Genomic DNA, 15124 nt, shown 5'->3' with positions numbered 1-15124 from the left:
GAGGAAGAGGAAAAGGAGGTAGGAGGAGGCCCAGGTAGAGGAAGAGGAGAAGAAGGAGATAGAGGAAGAGGCCTAGGTAGAGGAAGAGGTAGATAAAATAAATACTTACAATACAGCTTGTGACCTTTTGCAGGGTCATCATGAAACGCCTGTCATGTCTGGCACCACAATCCCCAGGATGACCTTATGGGGCCTTGAAGTCATTTTTCAAATAAACGGAAGGCCATTTAAGTGGGCCTGATGATAATTTCAAAGCTATGTTTTACATAGCTTTGAAATTATGCTACAGTGCTCTCTCCCTCTCGTTCATTGGTGCTATGAAACATGTAGAAACAGCGTAATAAACATGCTGATGGCCCACACAACGTGTGCGTTAATGTAATCGTTTGTCCATAAATGGATTCTGATTCATCTGGATCAATAACTTGCAGCGTATAAATAAGCCTCTGTCGCTCTGCAAGCATCGAGGATTAGTAAGGCTTTATATACTGTGCTTAATTACTGATTACTTGCTGAAGCCGCAGAAGTGTGTAACTTACAGCAGATGAATATTAGTCAGCTGCAAACGCAGAAAACGATCCGCCGCCAGTTATGCGGGTCTGGAGCAGACTGGGAGCTATTCTTGAACTGGCAGCAGACTGGTTCCCTCCAAACAACGCGAGACTCTCAGTCCAGATACGTCGTCGCAGAAACAAACCTCGGCGTCTTAAAAATGTTGTTTACTCCTTAAACTAGATGATGACGCAGCGCTATTCCTCCTGTAGTTAAAGGAGAACTCTTCTGCATCACACTCCCACCATCAGACTAGCGGGTCTGACTTCTTCTGGTCACTCAACTAACTCATTCCCCAAAAGTGGATATATTTTATTTTAAATATTCCATTCTGCATAATTTCTGACAAACTGTAAAGCCCACTTAGTCTGGTTTTCACCATACTAAGGTCAATCTTTTAAGATTGAACATTAGTCTGGGGAAGCTGCGCTTTGTTTCTACTGCTCAAGAGGCGGGATCAATGGGCATCGTTCAAATGACTCCGTACGCAATTGGATAGTCCTACAACCAATCAGAGCGTGCCAGGAGAGAATGGCCGTTTCTGATTGGAGCCAAAGATTCTGGCAATGTAACAGCGAAAGTAAGCCTGAGGGTGTCCAGCCTAAAGCCCACTGATACATGTTAAACAACCAGCGTTGTTCACATATCAGACCACTAGGTGGCAGTAGGCCAGATCCCCACTAGCAGGAAACAAAGAAACCGGAAGTGGTTGTAATGTGAGAAAACGTGTGATTTTAATATTTCCCCTGAATTTAAAATGCTGATCAAACAACTTAAGCTACAGTAGGATATATTGTTTAACTCAGTGATGAGCCGTGACTCATTTGCTGGAGTTAAATAGGTACAACTAGCGATCTGGGGTTGACTTTTGATATGGATCCACCGCATTGCATGACGGGAAATAAAACAGTTATTACTAAAGTTAAATGTTAATCGTCTTTTTCAGGCTCATTTTGAAAAATGTTGTTTTGTATGAAGGTGCTGTAGCTCCTCAGAGCCCTTCCAGTGTGTGGTTTTGGCGATGAGTCTATTGTCGGCACCGTCAGTCAGCGGGGTCTGTCGGTGAATCAGTCCGCGGTCTCGGACGTGTTCAACTCATACTTACCTGGCAGGGGAGATACCATGATCAAGAAGGTGGTTCACCCAGGGCGAGGCTTAGCCATTGCACTCCGGCTGAGCTGTAACTCTGCGAATTCCCCAAATGTGGGAATCTCGACTGCATAATTTCTGGTAGTGGGGGACTGCGTTCGCGCTCTCCCCTGATCAAATGTTGAATGATAATCGAATCACGCAGGCTTTTATAATTATAATACCTGCTTTTGACATGTCTGATTTTTCTTTTATTAAAACAAATATATTTGTGTTTTATACACTGCGTAGCTTTTAATGTGTTAAGCTTGATTTTATATCCTATTTTACATATGAAAATAAGTGAAGACATGTTTTAAAGACGTGAGAAATAATGTGTGAAAGAAAAATGTGTCAATAAATAAATCTCGAAAGAAAACTCAGTTCTTACTAGTTTAATATCTGACACGTCCCCTACCCGGGGATCATATATTGAATTGATTTTTGGAATAGGGAGATGGAATAGCTCGGTGCATCGACCTGGTATTGCAGTACCTCCAGGACCGGGGCGCCCCCTACTGGTGTTCAAAAATAACAAAGTAGTGTCCAAACGTGCTTCACGTTATTGTTCACAGTTACCAAATATAAGTTACGGAAGAGCATCACAGTCAACAAATGTCACACAGACATTTACATTTAGGGCATTTAGCAGACACTTTTATCCCAAGCAACTTACAATAAGTAAATGTGTTGGAAGAAAGTGCAACAGTAATATCTCTAGTACAACCATAATCAAGCTAATTGCTAAACTAACCTGTAGCTAGTAGGCCTATACGTGTTTTTCTGGACTTAAATGTGTCTTGGCTTCCGATTCGCCAGCCTCCGATTCGGCGACTGTTTGTCCACTGATTGACTGTTTTTTGTGACACTTCTTGATGTGAAAACTTTTAGACATTTAAGGTAAGACATCAGCTTTGCCTGACACCTACTATTGTATCAGTGAAACTTTTATTTTATTTGTGAAAATGCTAAAGGTGAGATTTCGCCGTTTTTGTTTTATACCAAGACCTCATTAGACCAGGTCCAGATCCAAAACCACTGTACCTAGACCTCTAAAAGAGGACTGGATTAATGTACAGACCCTGAAGATTCATAAAAACACAGTCTCTGATTTGTGAAACCGTTATTCTATTTGTGAAAATGCAATAAAGGCATATTATACTGTTTTTCCAGCATGTAGACCACATTAGACCAGGTCCAGATCAAAAACCCCTGTACCTAGACCTCTAAAACAGGACTGGATTAATGTACAGACCCTGAAGATTCATAAAAACACAGTCTCTGATTTGTGAAACCTTTATTGAAAATAAAAGGACAAAAATGGGACATTTCTATTTTTTGAACATCTTTCCTTGCATGTCAAACCCCATCTCTCCATCTCATTTTCAAATGGACATGAAAAAGTCTTCTTTCTCACTACATATACATATCACTTAAAGTGATATATATATATAATCAACAGCGTTGTTGACCTTCCAGACCACTAGGTGGCAGTGTGTCCTAAGCGTCAGCAGTACACAAAGAAACCGGAAGTTGTTGTAATATGAGAAAACCCAAGTTATTTTATATTTTTCCTCTGAAATTCAAATTTGGATCAAACTACTTTTGATTTAAGTGAATACTCTTCGTGTCGTTTGAACTTGGTGTCGGGTTTATTACAGACGTGTTAGTTCTGTGTTATACTCGTGTGTCTCCTCGGAGCCCCGGTGGTCCCGCGTATGGTCGATCTTGTAGCGTCTCTATTGTCGGCACCGTCAGTCAGCGGGGTCTGTCGGTGAATCAGTCCGCGGTCTCGGACGTACCGAGCAGGGGAGATACCATGATTAAGAAGGTGGTTCACCCAGGGCGAGGCTTAGCCATTGCACTCCGGCTGAGCTGTAACTCTGCGAATTCCCCAAATGTGGGAATCTCGACTGCATAATTTCTGGTAGTGGGGGACTGCGTTCGCGCTCTCCCCTGATATCTTGTTGAAAGATAACCAAATAAACATAATACGATAATAATTCTTTGATAATAGGAGTAGTTTTTTTTATCGATTGTAAGAAAACATAGGGAAATAGAAGAGCAACAACACGGCATGACGTGGAATAATATTATTATTATTATCATCATGATCATCAGGTGAAACTAAAAAAATTATATCGTGTAAAAGTTAATTTGTTTCAGTAATTCAACTTAAAAGGTCAAACTAATACATTATGTAGACTCATTACATGCAAAGTGAGATATTCCAGGCCTTTATTTGTTATCATTTTGAAGATTATGGTTTACAGTTTATGAAAACCCCAAATTCTAAATCTCAGAAAATTAGAATATGACATGAAATCAATAAAAAAAAAGGATTTTAAATGAAGAAATGTTGGCCCTATGAATTGTATAATCATGCATATGTACTCAGTACTTGGTTCGGGCCCCTTTTGCATGAATTACTGCCTTAATGCGGTGTGGCATGGATGCTATCAGCCTGTGGCACTGCTGAGGTGTTATGGATGACCAGGATGCTTCAATAGCGGCCTTCAACTCTTTGGCATTGTTCCGTCTCATGTCTCTCATCTTTCTCTTGGCAATGCCCCATAGGTTCTCTATGGGGTTCAGGTCAGGCAGGTTTGCTGGCCAATCAAGGACAGTAATCCCATGGTCATTGAACCAGGTTTTTGTAGTTTTGGCAGTGTGGGCAGGTGCCAAGTCCTGCTGGAAAATGAAGTCAGCATCCCCAAAAAGATTGTCCACTGAAGAAAGCATGAAGTGCTCTTAAATTTCCTGGTAGACGGCTGCGTTGACTCTGGTCTTAATAAAGCACAGTGGACCAACACCAGCAGATGACATAGCTCCCCAAATCCACACAGACTGTGGAAACTTCACACTGGACTTCAAGCATCTTGCATTCTGTGCCTCTCCATTCTTCCAAATGAGATGCAAAAGTTGCTCTCATCCAAAAAGAGGACTTTGGACCACCTGCTGCTTGTGCACCTTTTTCTTTCACATTTTGCCCTTCCACTTAACTTTTTATTAATGTGCTTTGCAAACATCCAACTTCTTTTGCAATTGCCTCCTGAGGCTTTCCCTCCTTGTGGAGGGTGTCAATGATGGTTTTCTGCACAACTGTCAAGTCAGCAGTCTTCCCCATGATTGTGTATTCTACTGAAGCAGACTGAGAGACCATTTAAAGGCTCAGGAAGTCTTTTCAGGTGTTTTGGATTAATTAGCTGATTAGAATGTGACACTTTGAACCTACAATATGGAACCTTTTCACAATTGTTCTAATTTTCTGAGATTTTGAATTTGGGGTTTTCATAAACTGTAAGCTTATAATCTTCAAAATTATAACAAATAAAGGCTTGGAATATCTCACTTTGCATGTAATGAGTCTACATAATGTATTAGTTTGACGTTTTAAGTTGAATTACTGAAATGAATGAACTTTTGCACAATATTCTAATTTTTCGAGTATCACCTGTATTATTATTACATTGCACTATATTGAATATCCTGTAGTAGGACAGTGTGACGTGTTAACATCATACATGTCTATGATGTGGCTGTAAGAACACAGACCACTAAGTAGCATCACATATATTATTCTGCTCTTCATTGGATGCTGATCTTCTTCTAATGAAGGTGAGATCCAAGCGGGTTTTCATTAAGAAGACGGAAGTAAACGATCAGTGAAGAAGACAAGAACAACTCTTTACTTTCAGTTTGCAGGATTTTCTCTACACGTGTGTTTTGTAATCTTCCTGAATATCTTATCCGGTCCGTAGTTTCCCGGATGAACGATCAGTTCAGGGTTGAATCCTGCAGGGGGCTGTTCTCCACTCGATACGACCGGAAGTCGTTGAGCTGCTGTGGAGCACGTGACCGGACCGTAAAAACACTTTCTTCTTCGTGGAAAATGTTCAACGTGTTCCGACATTTATTCTCGGTGTTTGTTTGCGGTGACTGTGTTATGACTCGGTTGTAAACGAGATCAGCACGACTCATTCTCACCAGCGACGATATTTACGTCGACCCGAGCGAGTCACGTGACCAATGACGCGCCCACGCGCCGCATTGCGAATCGCTCGTTTCTGATAAATCTACCTATTTGGTGCGTTTGTGAGGTCGGATTAATTCACGGGTAACACCCGTGAACATGTTCTCAGATTTACCGAGTGTCACGTAAACACATCATTTAGCACCAGAACCGTCAGTGAGAGGGACTGTGCGGCGGATCAGGTCTTTACCTCCGACCATTTGTGGGCATCGCTTCTCGGCCTTTTGGCTAAGATCAAGTGTAGTATCTGTTCTTATCAGTTTAATATCTGATACGTCCCCTACCCGGGGACCATATATTAAATTGATTTTTGGAATAGGGAGATGGAATAGGGGCTTGCTCCGTCCACTCCACGCATCGACCTGGTATTGCAGTATCTCCAGGAACGGTGCACCCCCTACCGGTGTTCAATATAAAATTAACTAGACAGTATGACCAATACGTTGTGAAGCCCACTTGCTTATCAATTTATATATAATGAACATAGTTATTTCTCTATGCTTACTTTGACTTGTTTTCCAGTATTAACATGGATATTGCTGCTGCTCCACTTTGCTACTTTGTTCATCATAAATTAAGTTCCTGAGCCGTACTAAGGCTGGGCTTATCTTTCAGTTTTAAAATGCTGACAACTCTGAAAGTGGGAGAGAAAGAAGCATTTACCGATCAGTGTATACTGTGTGAAGTTCAAGATTGATAACCAATCAATCTACTTCCTCTTGCTGCTGCATTATAACACCATCTGTCTTTACCCCACATACAGTAATCAGACCTCATCCTACTCACCAGTAATATGTATTTAAGATCGTTATATTATACACCGCTATGAAAAAATGGCATAAAAGTTCTTAAACATACAATAATGTAAGGAGGACATCTTTCCACAGTGTGACGATATGTTACAATACATATATACCGGTAGTGCAAGAGGCTCTAAATGCTAGATTTAAACACAGACAATCAAGTGATGCATGAGATGATTTTATCCCTGAGATTCCCAAACAGGCATGTTTGAGTCCAGGTTGAGACATCCAAACATTGGAAAAAAAGACAGTCCAGGAAAAATGGTTCAAACTAAAGCCCCCAAACTCCCAGTGATGTGCTATTACAGACATTTTGGAAAACATAAAAAAAACAAAGCAATGAGCGTGTACCATTCTTGTTGGAAAAATACATAAATGTTGCCTTAAAACACCTTATATGGATAATTAAAAGACAGAGAACTGTTCTTAAATAAACTGTACCAGAGAGCTTAACACCCAAGACCGTGCTGTGACATATTAAGTGGTATTCCCCTTTGTCTTGAAATGTAATTGGAAATCTCAGAAAAAGTACATTCTCCCATGAAGACAGTGCAAAATAAACACCTCCTTTTTCGTTTTGAAGAGAACATGACTCCAATTTCAACACTTTCATACTCTAACTTGGATTTAAAGTTGAAATTGTCATTTAGTGTCCGTTTTAGGTCACTTTCTAAATGGTGAAAATCTGAAAACCCTCCCTATTTAAAAGCCCTAAATACCCCACTGACAAACTTTTGTACTGCAACAACCTCAACTGTATCCATTGTTCCACTTTCACTTTAAAAAGTCAAAGAAAATATAACAGGATCATTAAATGGACACACACCCCTGATAACTGTATGAACATGTACATAATGTATCTCATTCATTTTTAAGAATCTTCTTCTTCACTGTAGATGCAAAGTCTGATGACATCACATCATTATTGATAGGGCAGAACTGTTGCATCTTTGTTTACATTTTAGTACTGTAGTGTTTTATCCTTTGCTCAAAAATACATTTGGATTAGTCCTTAATGGGTCGACAAATTTGACAACAATGTTTACATGCACAAAGTATGTGCATGTGAAACCTACATTTTTTTGCCCCGATTCCGAAAAAAGACAATCTTCCTATTGAGCCTTTTAAATGGCCAATGAAACATCATATAAACTTGTCATATTTGGAATAATAGTTGAATATAAGTGTGCATGTAAACGTAATCAATGAGTCCAGAAACCCGTACAAAGTGTCATCTTCCAGTGTCTCGCTTACAACGTCCTCCCCTCTTTAATTTGACAGTTAGACAAAAAAAATCTGCTTCTCACACCTTAAAAAAAAAAAAAAACATACACACTATTCAAAGTAAGGGACAAAAACATTTGTTTGCTGAACGCCTAGAAGCTGAGATGGATTGTCGATGATGATCGTGCTTTAATCTCCATTCCCATATTTCCATCTCTCCATCGGGTCAGGAAGGTCATGAATTTGTGGATGCACCACGAGATGGCGATAGGCACGGAAACCCCTTTTAGCTCTCCATCGCCGTGGCAGCAGCCGATCACACCGCTCGCTGTCGGAGAGTCTCCCCCGCACTGCTTATGCTGCCCGTTACGTCGCTGTTTCCTGGCACCAAGGGAGTGAGCTCTGAAAACAAATCAATAAGTTTGCATGTAACAGAAACATTATTTTGAGTTTAGGTGTCCATTTAAATGTATGTATGTCACCTTTTCCCAGAGTGCTTAACTTTAGTGCACGTCTAGCTATCGTCCAACTCGTAATTGCTTTTGAAAATGTCCACTTTAAAAAAGTCCTCTTGAAAAGAATGTTCTGCACTGAGACTGATGACCGGACTATGCTGAACAACAGTAATGAATCTCGCAATTTAAAATGTGATTTTCGATCCTTCGCAGAATACCAGCTTCACTCACCTTTCATCTCGGTTTCCATCTTGCTGTAATCCTCAGCAGCCGAGTTTGGACGGTTGCAGCTGTTCTTAGCTGACGCGGGGCTGCCGGCAGAGTCCGCCACGTTCGTCTTGACTGGATTCTGTTTCCCTGCAGCACCGGTCGAAACTTTCTTCCCATCCACACTGTCCATCTTCACCAGACAGAGAGTCTGCAGCAGACCCATGGCATCGAAATCTTCTTCGGAGCATTCCCCTCGTCTCCTCAGCAACTCCAACACCTACGGTCAGAAACCATACAGAATTGGACAGAAAAACAGGGAGGGATGAACATTATTCTATATGACCTTATATTCATTTCTTAGTTGCTAAAACTAATTATTTTACACACTGTTACAGTGTTTTTCATCACTTTTTGGGTTGTGCGAGTTTCACATTGAAAGATACCGTATGTAACCTTGCAATCAAAACTGATTGATGTAATTGCCGGGATCCAGAAAATAATGAGAAATATCTATGACCTGATCAGTGATGGGCTTCCCATCCACTACTCCCTATATCACAGACACTTGACAGCACTGTATGAAGCGTGAATGGCTCAGTTCGGAGAGTACACCATAGTGCACTATATAGTATTTACTATATAGTGAACTGAGGTGATTTGGGACCTGGACACAAACCCATAATACATGCAAGCATTACCTTGATGTATTTGTAGGACTTCAGTTCGCTGAGGTTCTCCTCCAGGAAGAGCAGATACAGCGACAGATCGTCCCATTTGCTACCGGGTTTGGGCAGGACGCTCACAGTGGGCAGGGACTGGTAGGTTTCCAGGAATCGGGCGTATCCGTGGCAGAAGAGAGGACGGACGCTGGCATAGATCACCACGGGAATCAGCGCAACGAACAGGACCAAGTTGACCATGCTGTAAAGGAGTGAAGAAACAGACTGCGGTTTGACATGCAGAGGGGCGGCATACCAAGACATTCATATAGAGATTCAAACTAAACCACAAAACTTAAGAGTGGATAACTAATATGAAGTCACATCACAAACAACAACCACATTATAACAAGGTGGACAAAACGACAGAAACACTGTATGTTATTATTGCCTGAAAAAGGACCTCAAATTCACACATTCTAACATAACCAAATAGCCGACTGCACAGACAAATACCTCAGCAAAGAGAAGACTCCCACAGCAATGAGCTTACACTGCACCTTTTCGGGGACGGTCGGGTCCGTTTTGAGCAGGCCGACACGCAGCATGCAGCCAAATTCGTCCGTGAAAGAGGCCAGGCGGAGGTAGTAGCCCAGGTAGACGCAGGCACACAGCAGCGTGACCAGAGTCATGCTGCGACACAGCAGATAGTAAAACAGCATCGACCGCGAGCAGCGTTTCGTCATCAGGAACTTCTCCACCAGCGGGTAATTGAAACAGCCCTCGGTGGAGTCGCTGGGTGTGTGAAGAATGATGAAGTGCTTTAATTCATTAGCTTAATAACCATGATCAAGTAAAATGTTACATGTGCCATCCTTAAAACTGAAGCAGAAGTAAATAATTAGTTCTCCTCAATGAAGAAATCCCAGTTTCTGCAAATCTTTAACAAAATGTGCCAAATTTTAATTCTAGTTCACTCTCACTCAGATTTTATATCTGCTTCTCCTCTGCCTATTTGAAAGGGCGTCATTTATCTGCAAAGTCCAGAAAACACACACGAGCCCATATGCAAAATATGATTCCTTACTTATTCAGGGAAAACAATTTAAACATTTTAAACAGCCTTTATATCATAAATGGTGCAGATTGGAAAATTCACCAGTGTGTAAAGGTCTAATCCCGTCCCAGTGTCGTGTCACAAGATTTACATAATTAATGAAGCTATTCACATATTAAATACACAGGACTTCTGTCAGCAAGTTGATTTAAGGATCATTTCTGGTACTAAGTTGGTTTTAGGTAAAAGACAACCCCACCAAGGGACACACCAATCGTCATATGTTCCAGTTTTCTTTTGTGAAGATGAATCTGAGTTCACTTCAGGCGCCCTACTGTACCTTTCTGGGGTGAGAAGTCCTGAGGTGGCCATGAGTTTGGCCAGAGTGACAGCACGGTTGTAGCTGCGGTCCAGCTCTTCCATGATGAAGCCGAGGTCCGACTGCAGGAGGGGTGCCGCAGAAAATCTCCAGAACAACGCCGGGGTGTACATCAGCACCGCCACCAGCAACAGGATGTAGGGAAAGAACTGGAGAGAAGAGGCAGGACAGCGAAGTGTATAATCATATTGGCAATAACATTTGGTTGCTGTAAGAGCATAGAGAGCAACAGCTGGCCAAGTCTCCACTGATGCACACTGAATGTTCCATCGTGAGATGTGCACAATTTTTATTCCTGCAGTGACGAGGTTTTTACAACCTGATGCATGGTGAACTTGAAAGACAACGGACCATGATTTCATTTCCATATCGGTGTGAAGATGTTTTTTATACACGCCTGTTAGTGAGGAGGCTTTGTTTGGTTCACTGGTAATATTGTTCAAGAGTGTAGCAGTATTTCTGCAGAGGTGTAACTTTGTTCCGGTGTAGAAATATAGCCCATGCACCGCCGGTGTGGCTCGGGGCCACAGAGATCGCCACGGTTCATCCCGTCTGAACATCTCAATTACGTGTATAGACGTAACCTAACCTATAAAAGTGCCCATGTAAACTGTTGTCATCCCTAGTTTAGAGTCACAGGATTTTATTCAACTACCAGTCTGCAACCAGTCGATACCCGCTGTGTGTGTGGTTGAGAGACAGAGAGGGCGGGAGGCAACACTAAATGATCAGAAGGCATAGCTGTGAGTGAAGCAGTGCAGTGCACTTCACCCCCGACATATATATACCGTCATATGTATGCATGCATGCATGTAGCATTTTCAAACCAGTATTGTTTGTTTCAATGCAACTAGTATCACATCTGCTATGCCATAATCTGACTTCAACGATTGTTTGTTTGATTAAGTATTGCAGCTTTATAGCATGTCTTTTTTTCACCAGTGGTTTTTATCTTTGTGTAACTGCACTGAACTTCATGCGTGCCAAGTTACTTTTCAGTAGCATGAATAAAAGGATAGGAGGAGATCAAGCTGTAAATTATCTTTCACCTTACTGTGTGTGTCACTACAGAAAGATCAATTTTGGGAATGTAAAGACACACACATCCAATATTAACTCCATGCTTCACCTTTAGGCCGACAATAATAAAAATATGCCCAACCTTCTCTCACCATCAATACACCATACAAGGAAATGTCACAACCATCCAGAGAACAACTCATGTTTACTGATTTAACACACCGATGATGTAACTCACTGCTTTGTAAAAAATAAATAAATCCTGTAAAAGAAACGCTCAGATTAAAATAAGTGATCCCTGTCAAACACTAACGTTTGGGAACTCTTTAACCAACAGACCTATTATTTCCATGCAGAATGGACATTGTTTTCACCTATATTATTACTACACAGCATGATGATTATATTTCAGTAAGTGCGCTTGATCCAGCAGTCTAAACCTGCCTCAATATATTCAAACTCATGTCTAACAATTACACATTTAAAGAGTTTATGTAGCCCTGTTTGTGTGTGTGTGTGTGTGTGTGTGTGTGTGTGTGTGTGTGTGTGTGTACCTTGTGCAGCCACAGAGGTAGAGTGTGTGTGTGTACAGACGCCCAGCAGTACGAGTCCACATAAGCAGCCTGCCTCCAGGAGAAGTTAGCAGGAGCAAAGCAGCTGATCTGGGTACCTGAGACAAACAGAGATACATGAAACACAAGAGTAAGTAATTGAAGAATAGTGATGTTGAAATGAAGCAGTTGTTTTTATTATTATTAATGAAAGATTTTAAACTCGAAAGAAAAAAATTTATCAGGTTTTCATTCGTAGCAATATATAAGAATGATTCAACCTTTTTTGACAAGGTTCCAGGTTCATGTAGTGATGGATTTAGCTTCTTTTTTTTACAGATATCTTAGGTCTTAATAATATTTTACAGATATCTTAGGTCTTAATAATATTTTATATATAATAACCATTTTCATTATAAATCGGCCTGGACCATAACAAACTTGGCGGTCTTGACTTACGCCGACTCCCCACTCACCAACTGAGACTTCTTGTGCGAAAGCCAAGGAGATGAGGAGGAGAGGCAGCCCCACTGCCACACAGGTCACAATCTTGTCCAGAGCCAGTTCAGTTCGGACGCTGCGATATCGAGCCTGGTTGGGGTCCTTCAGCAGGAAATCACTGAACACGTACTCTGTAGCCACGTGGGCGATGGCCATCTCACCGCTCTGCTGTTACCTGTGGGACAGAAAGAAAGCATGTACACACACACACACACACACACACACACACACACACACACACACTATATTATATTATATTATCACTTGACATATCTTTCTACCACTCTCTTCTTTCCCTACAGTCAAGTGCAGAGCATGACACAACAAAAACTGGTTATACAGAAACAGGTGGGATAATTTGTCATTTGTTTTGCATTTAGAAAAATATTTTTTACGATGCATATTTCTTGAAAATCTGTTTCGATAACCCTAGTTGATTCATGGCTTGTCTTTCATCCTATACCTCTAAACCTGGAAGCTGCAGTGGTGTTTGGCCTCATGTGACCTCACTCAGCTCAAAATCACTAACTAGGATTTGAAGGCAGAATAGATTGATGGCTGTTTCTCTCCAACCTGAATAATCATTTCACCCGCCATTTTGACCACCACTGTTAGATGCAGCTTGGTTTTTCTCGTCGGTATTCATGTGGTTAAAAGTGTTGAAACATGTGTCCTGATTTATAAAAACCGAGGAGGAAAACAACAACTCGTGACTGTCTTCCCACAGCATCAACAGGCTCCTTTGTCCAGCTGGAAATATTTTTTGCAGAAGCATTTTATAGTTAAAATGATCATATATTATATTTTTCAGCAACAAAACAACCCCCAACACTTAATGTTGATGCTAGGTTGGCTTTAACGTTGACTTCACGTTGTGTCATTTAAGTAGCTATGAGCGTGACTGATCAATAAGCGCGTGCACAATAGATAACGTCTGATATTTGCGATCGCTTGTCGGTAACCTTGACTACACTTAAAAGCTTCTCAGTAACGTAACACACACTGGTTGCTTTCAGGCATGCCAGGAAAATACCCGCGAATTAATTTAGCTCACAGTGAAGTATTGTAAAACGGGATAACTAACTTACCTTCCAACCTGCCTCCGCTAACTTTAACGTCACTATCAATAAAGCGTCATAGCTGCATCAGCAACCCTAAACTGATCGATCTGCTGTCTGATTGCAGTTAACTGATGAAGCAGGCGAAACATTCAATAAACATCCCTCGAGATGAGCTTCTTCCTGTAAGAAAAAAGTTCTTCCGTCCCTCTTAAAAAACAGATGCCTTCACGTGCAAATCCACAGCTCCGATTTCCCAGTTGCGATGCGGAGTCGAGCACAGACGACAACTGTTATGTGTTTTTAGGTAGGAGTATGAATCTGTTACTTAAATGAGAGTAAAAAATACTATAGTGTAAAAAAGAGCATAAAAATGATATTCATATATTCCTGAAATATAATGATGCATTAATGTGTCCATCGCTAGTATGATGGAGCTGGTTTTAATTACTCTATACTACATAGTAACTAGCAAAAGCTACAACATAAATATAGTGGAGCAAATTCAGAAAATCAGGAAATCACTATTTAGAAACCTCTTTTTTTGACATTCGCAATAAAAAAATAAATTAAAAAAACTCTTCAAGTTTCTCAAATTCAACCTCACAACTTCCATTTGACTCCAGTATATTGTACTGAAATTGCCGGAATATATTTTTAAAAAATGCATGGAAAGTTGGGATTACAAACCATCCTTTGGGCTTGGGGTTTGTGTATTTGTAATATTAGCAGGTATGAAAATCTACACAAAGGTTTTTATCACATTATCTGTGTCAAAATCATGATGTGAAGATGTTGATTACTCTTAACCCTAGTTTGAATTTGTTAATCTCGCAGCTGGCATGTAAACATGTTTAAGAAAAAAAAAAAGAGAATTTCTTCGTCTGAAATATTTCCGACGGTCCGTAAAGGCAGCACCCTCCCGGGCATCGTGACTATCTACGCAGCATGCAGTGGTACTGGGGTATTATACACAAGACGGATTGATCTTTTATGTGTTTTTTTTTTTTAATATATAAAACAAATCACGAGAACAAAGACTGCAGCGTTAGTTCGGACCCACTACCTCTCTAATGTTTGCGGAGGATTGATGAAGGGTGATTACATACTGGGCTATTTAGTTAATTCTGGAAACGTCGGAGGTATAAAAACCAAAACCATTTTGAAATGTTTTTGCCCTATCGCGTTGAATTCTGGGCATTTCTCGCTCTGCCCTCCCCTGCTGGTCCTCCCAACTTCTCGCGTGCTGCGTCAATTCTTAAAAATGTACAATTTTACCGGAAAAGCGTGGGTTGTATGCCGAAAATAAAGGCGCCACATGTATCTAAGGGGAACATAGAAGACAATAATTCACCCTTGACTATTGAAGCACAATGAAATGGGTTTTGATATAGTCCGCGGGGCTATAAAGGCCCGTCTACATTATTTGCTCTATTTTCTTAACGCATACAAACGCACATCTCAAGTAGTTTTATTTTGAAAATCCCACCGGAC

The 15124-nt window shown here is 40.9% G+C and overlaps 1 protein-coding gene across 1 annotated transcript; it reads right to left on the bottom strand.

The window, feature by feature from the left end:
• Positions 1-6678: 6678 nt before the first annotated feature.
• Positions 6679-13813, bottom strand: LOC311019852 (pannexin-1-like). Its single transcript, XM_084019464.1, has 8 exons — positions 13661-13813; positions 12548-12747; positions 12075-12190; positions 10462-10649; positions 9581-9859; positions 9104-9326; positions 8427-8682; positions 6679-8142 (listed from the first exon to the last, which is right to left on the bottom strand). Exons 2-8 carry the CDS (start codon positions 12726-12728, stop codon positions 8057-8059), a joined length of 1329 nt encoding a protein of 442 aa, XP_083875590.1. The 5' UTR covers positions 12729-12747; positions 13661-13813; the 3' UTR covers positions 6679-8056.
• Positions 13814-15124: the final 1311 nt, after the last annotated feature.

This window comes from Eutrigla gurnardus (genome assembly GCF_963514095.1).
Source record: "Eutrigla gurnardus genome assembly, chromosome: 10".
In the NCBI taxonomy this organism is placed as follows: Eukaryota; Metazoa; Chordata; class Actinopteri; order Perciformes; family Triglidae; genus Eutrigla; species Eutrigla gurnardus.
This window is presented reverse-complemented; position numbering and strand designations above follow the sequence as displayed.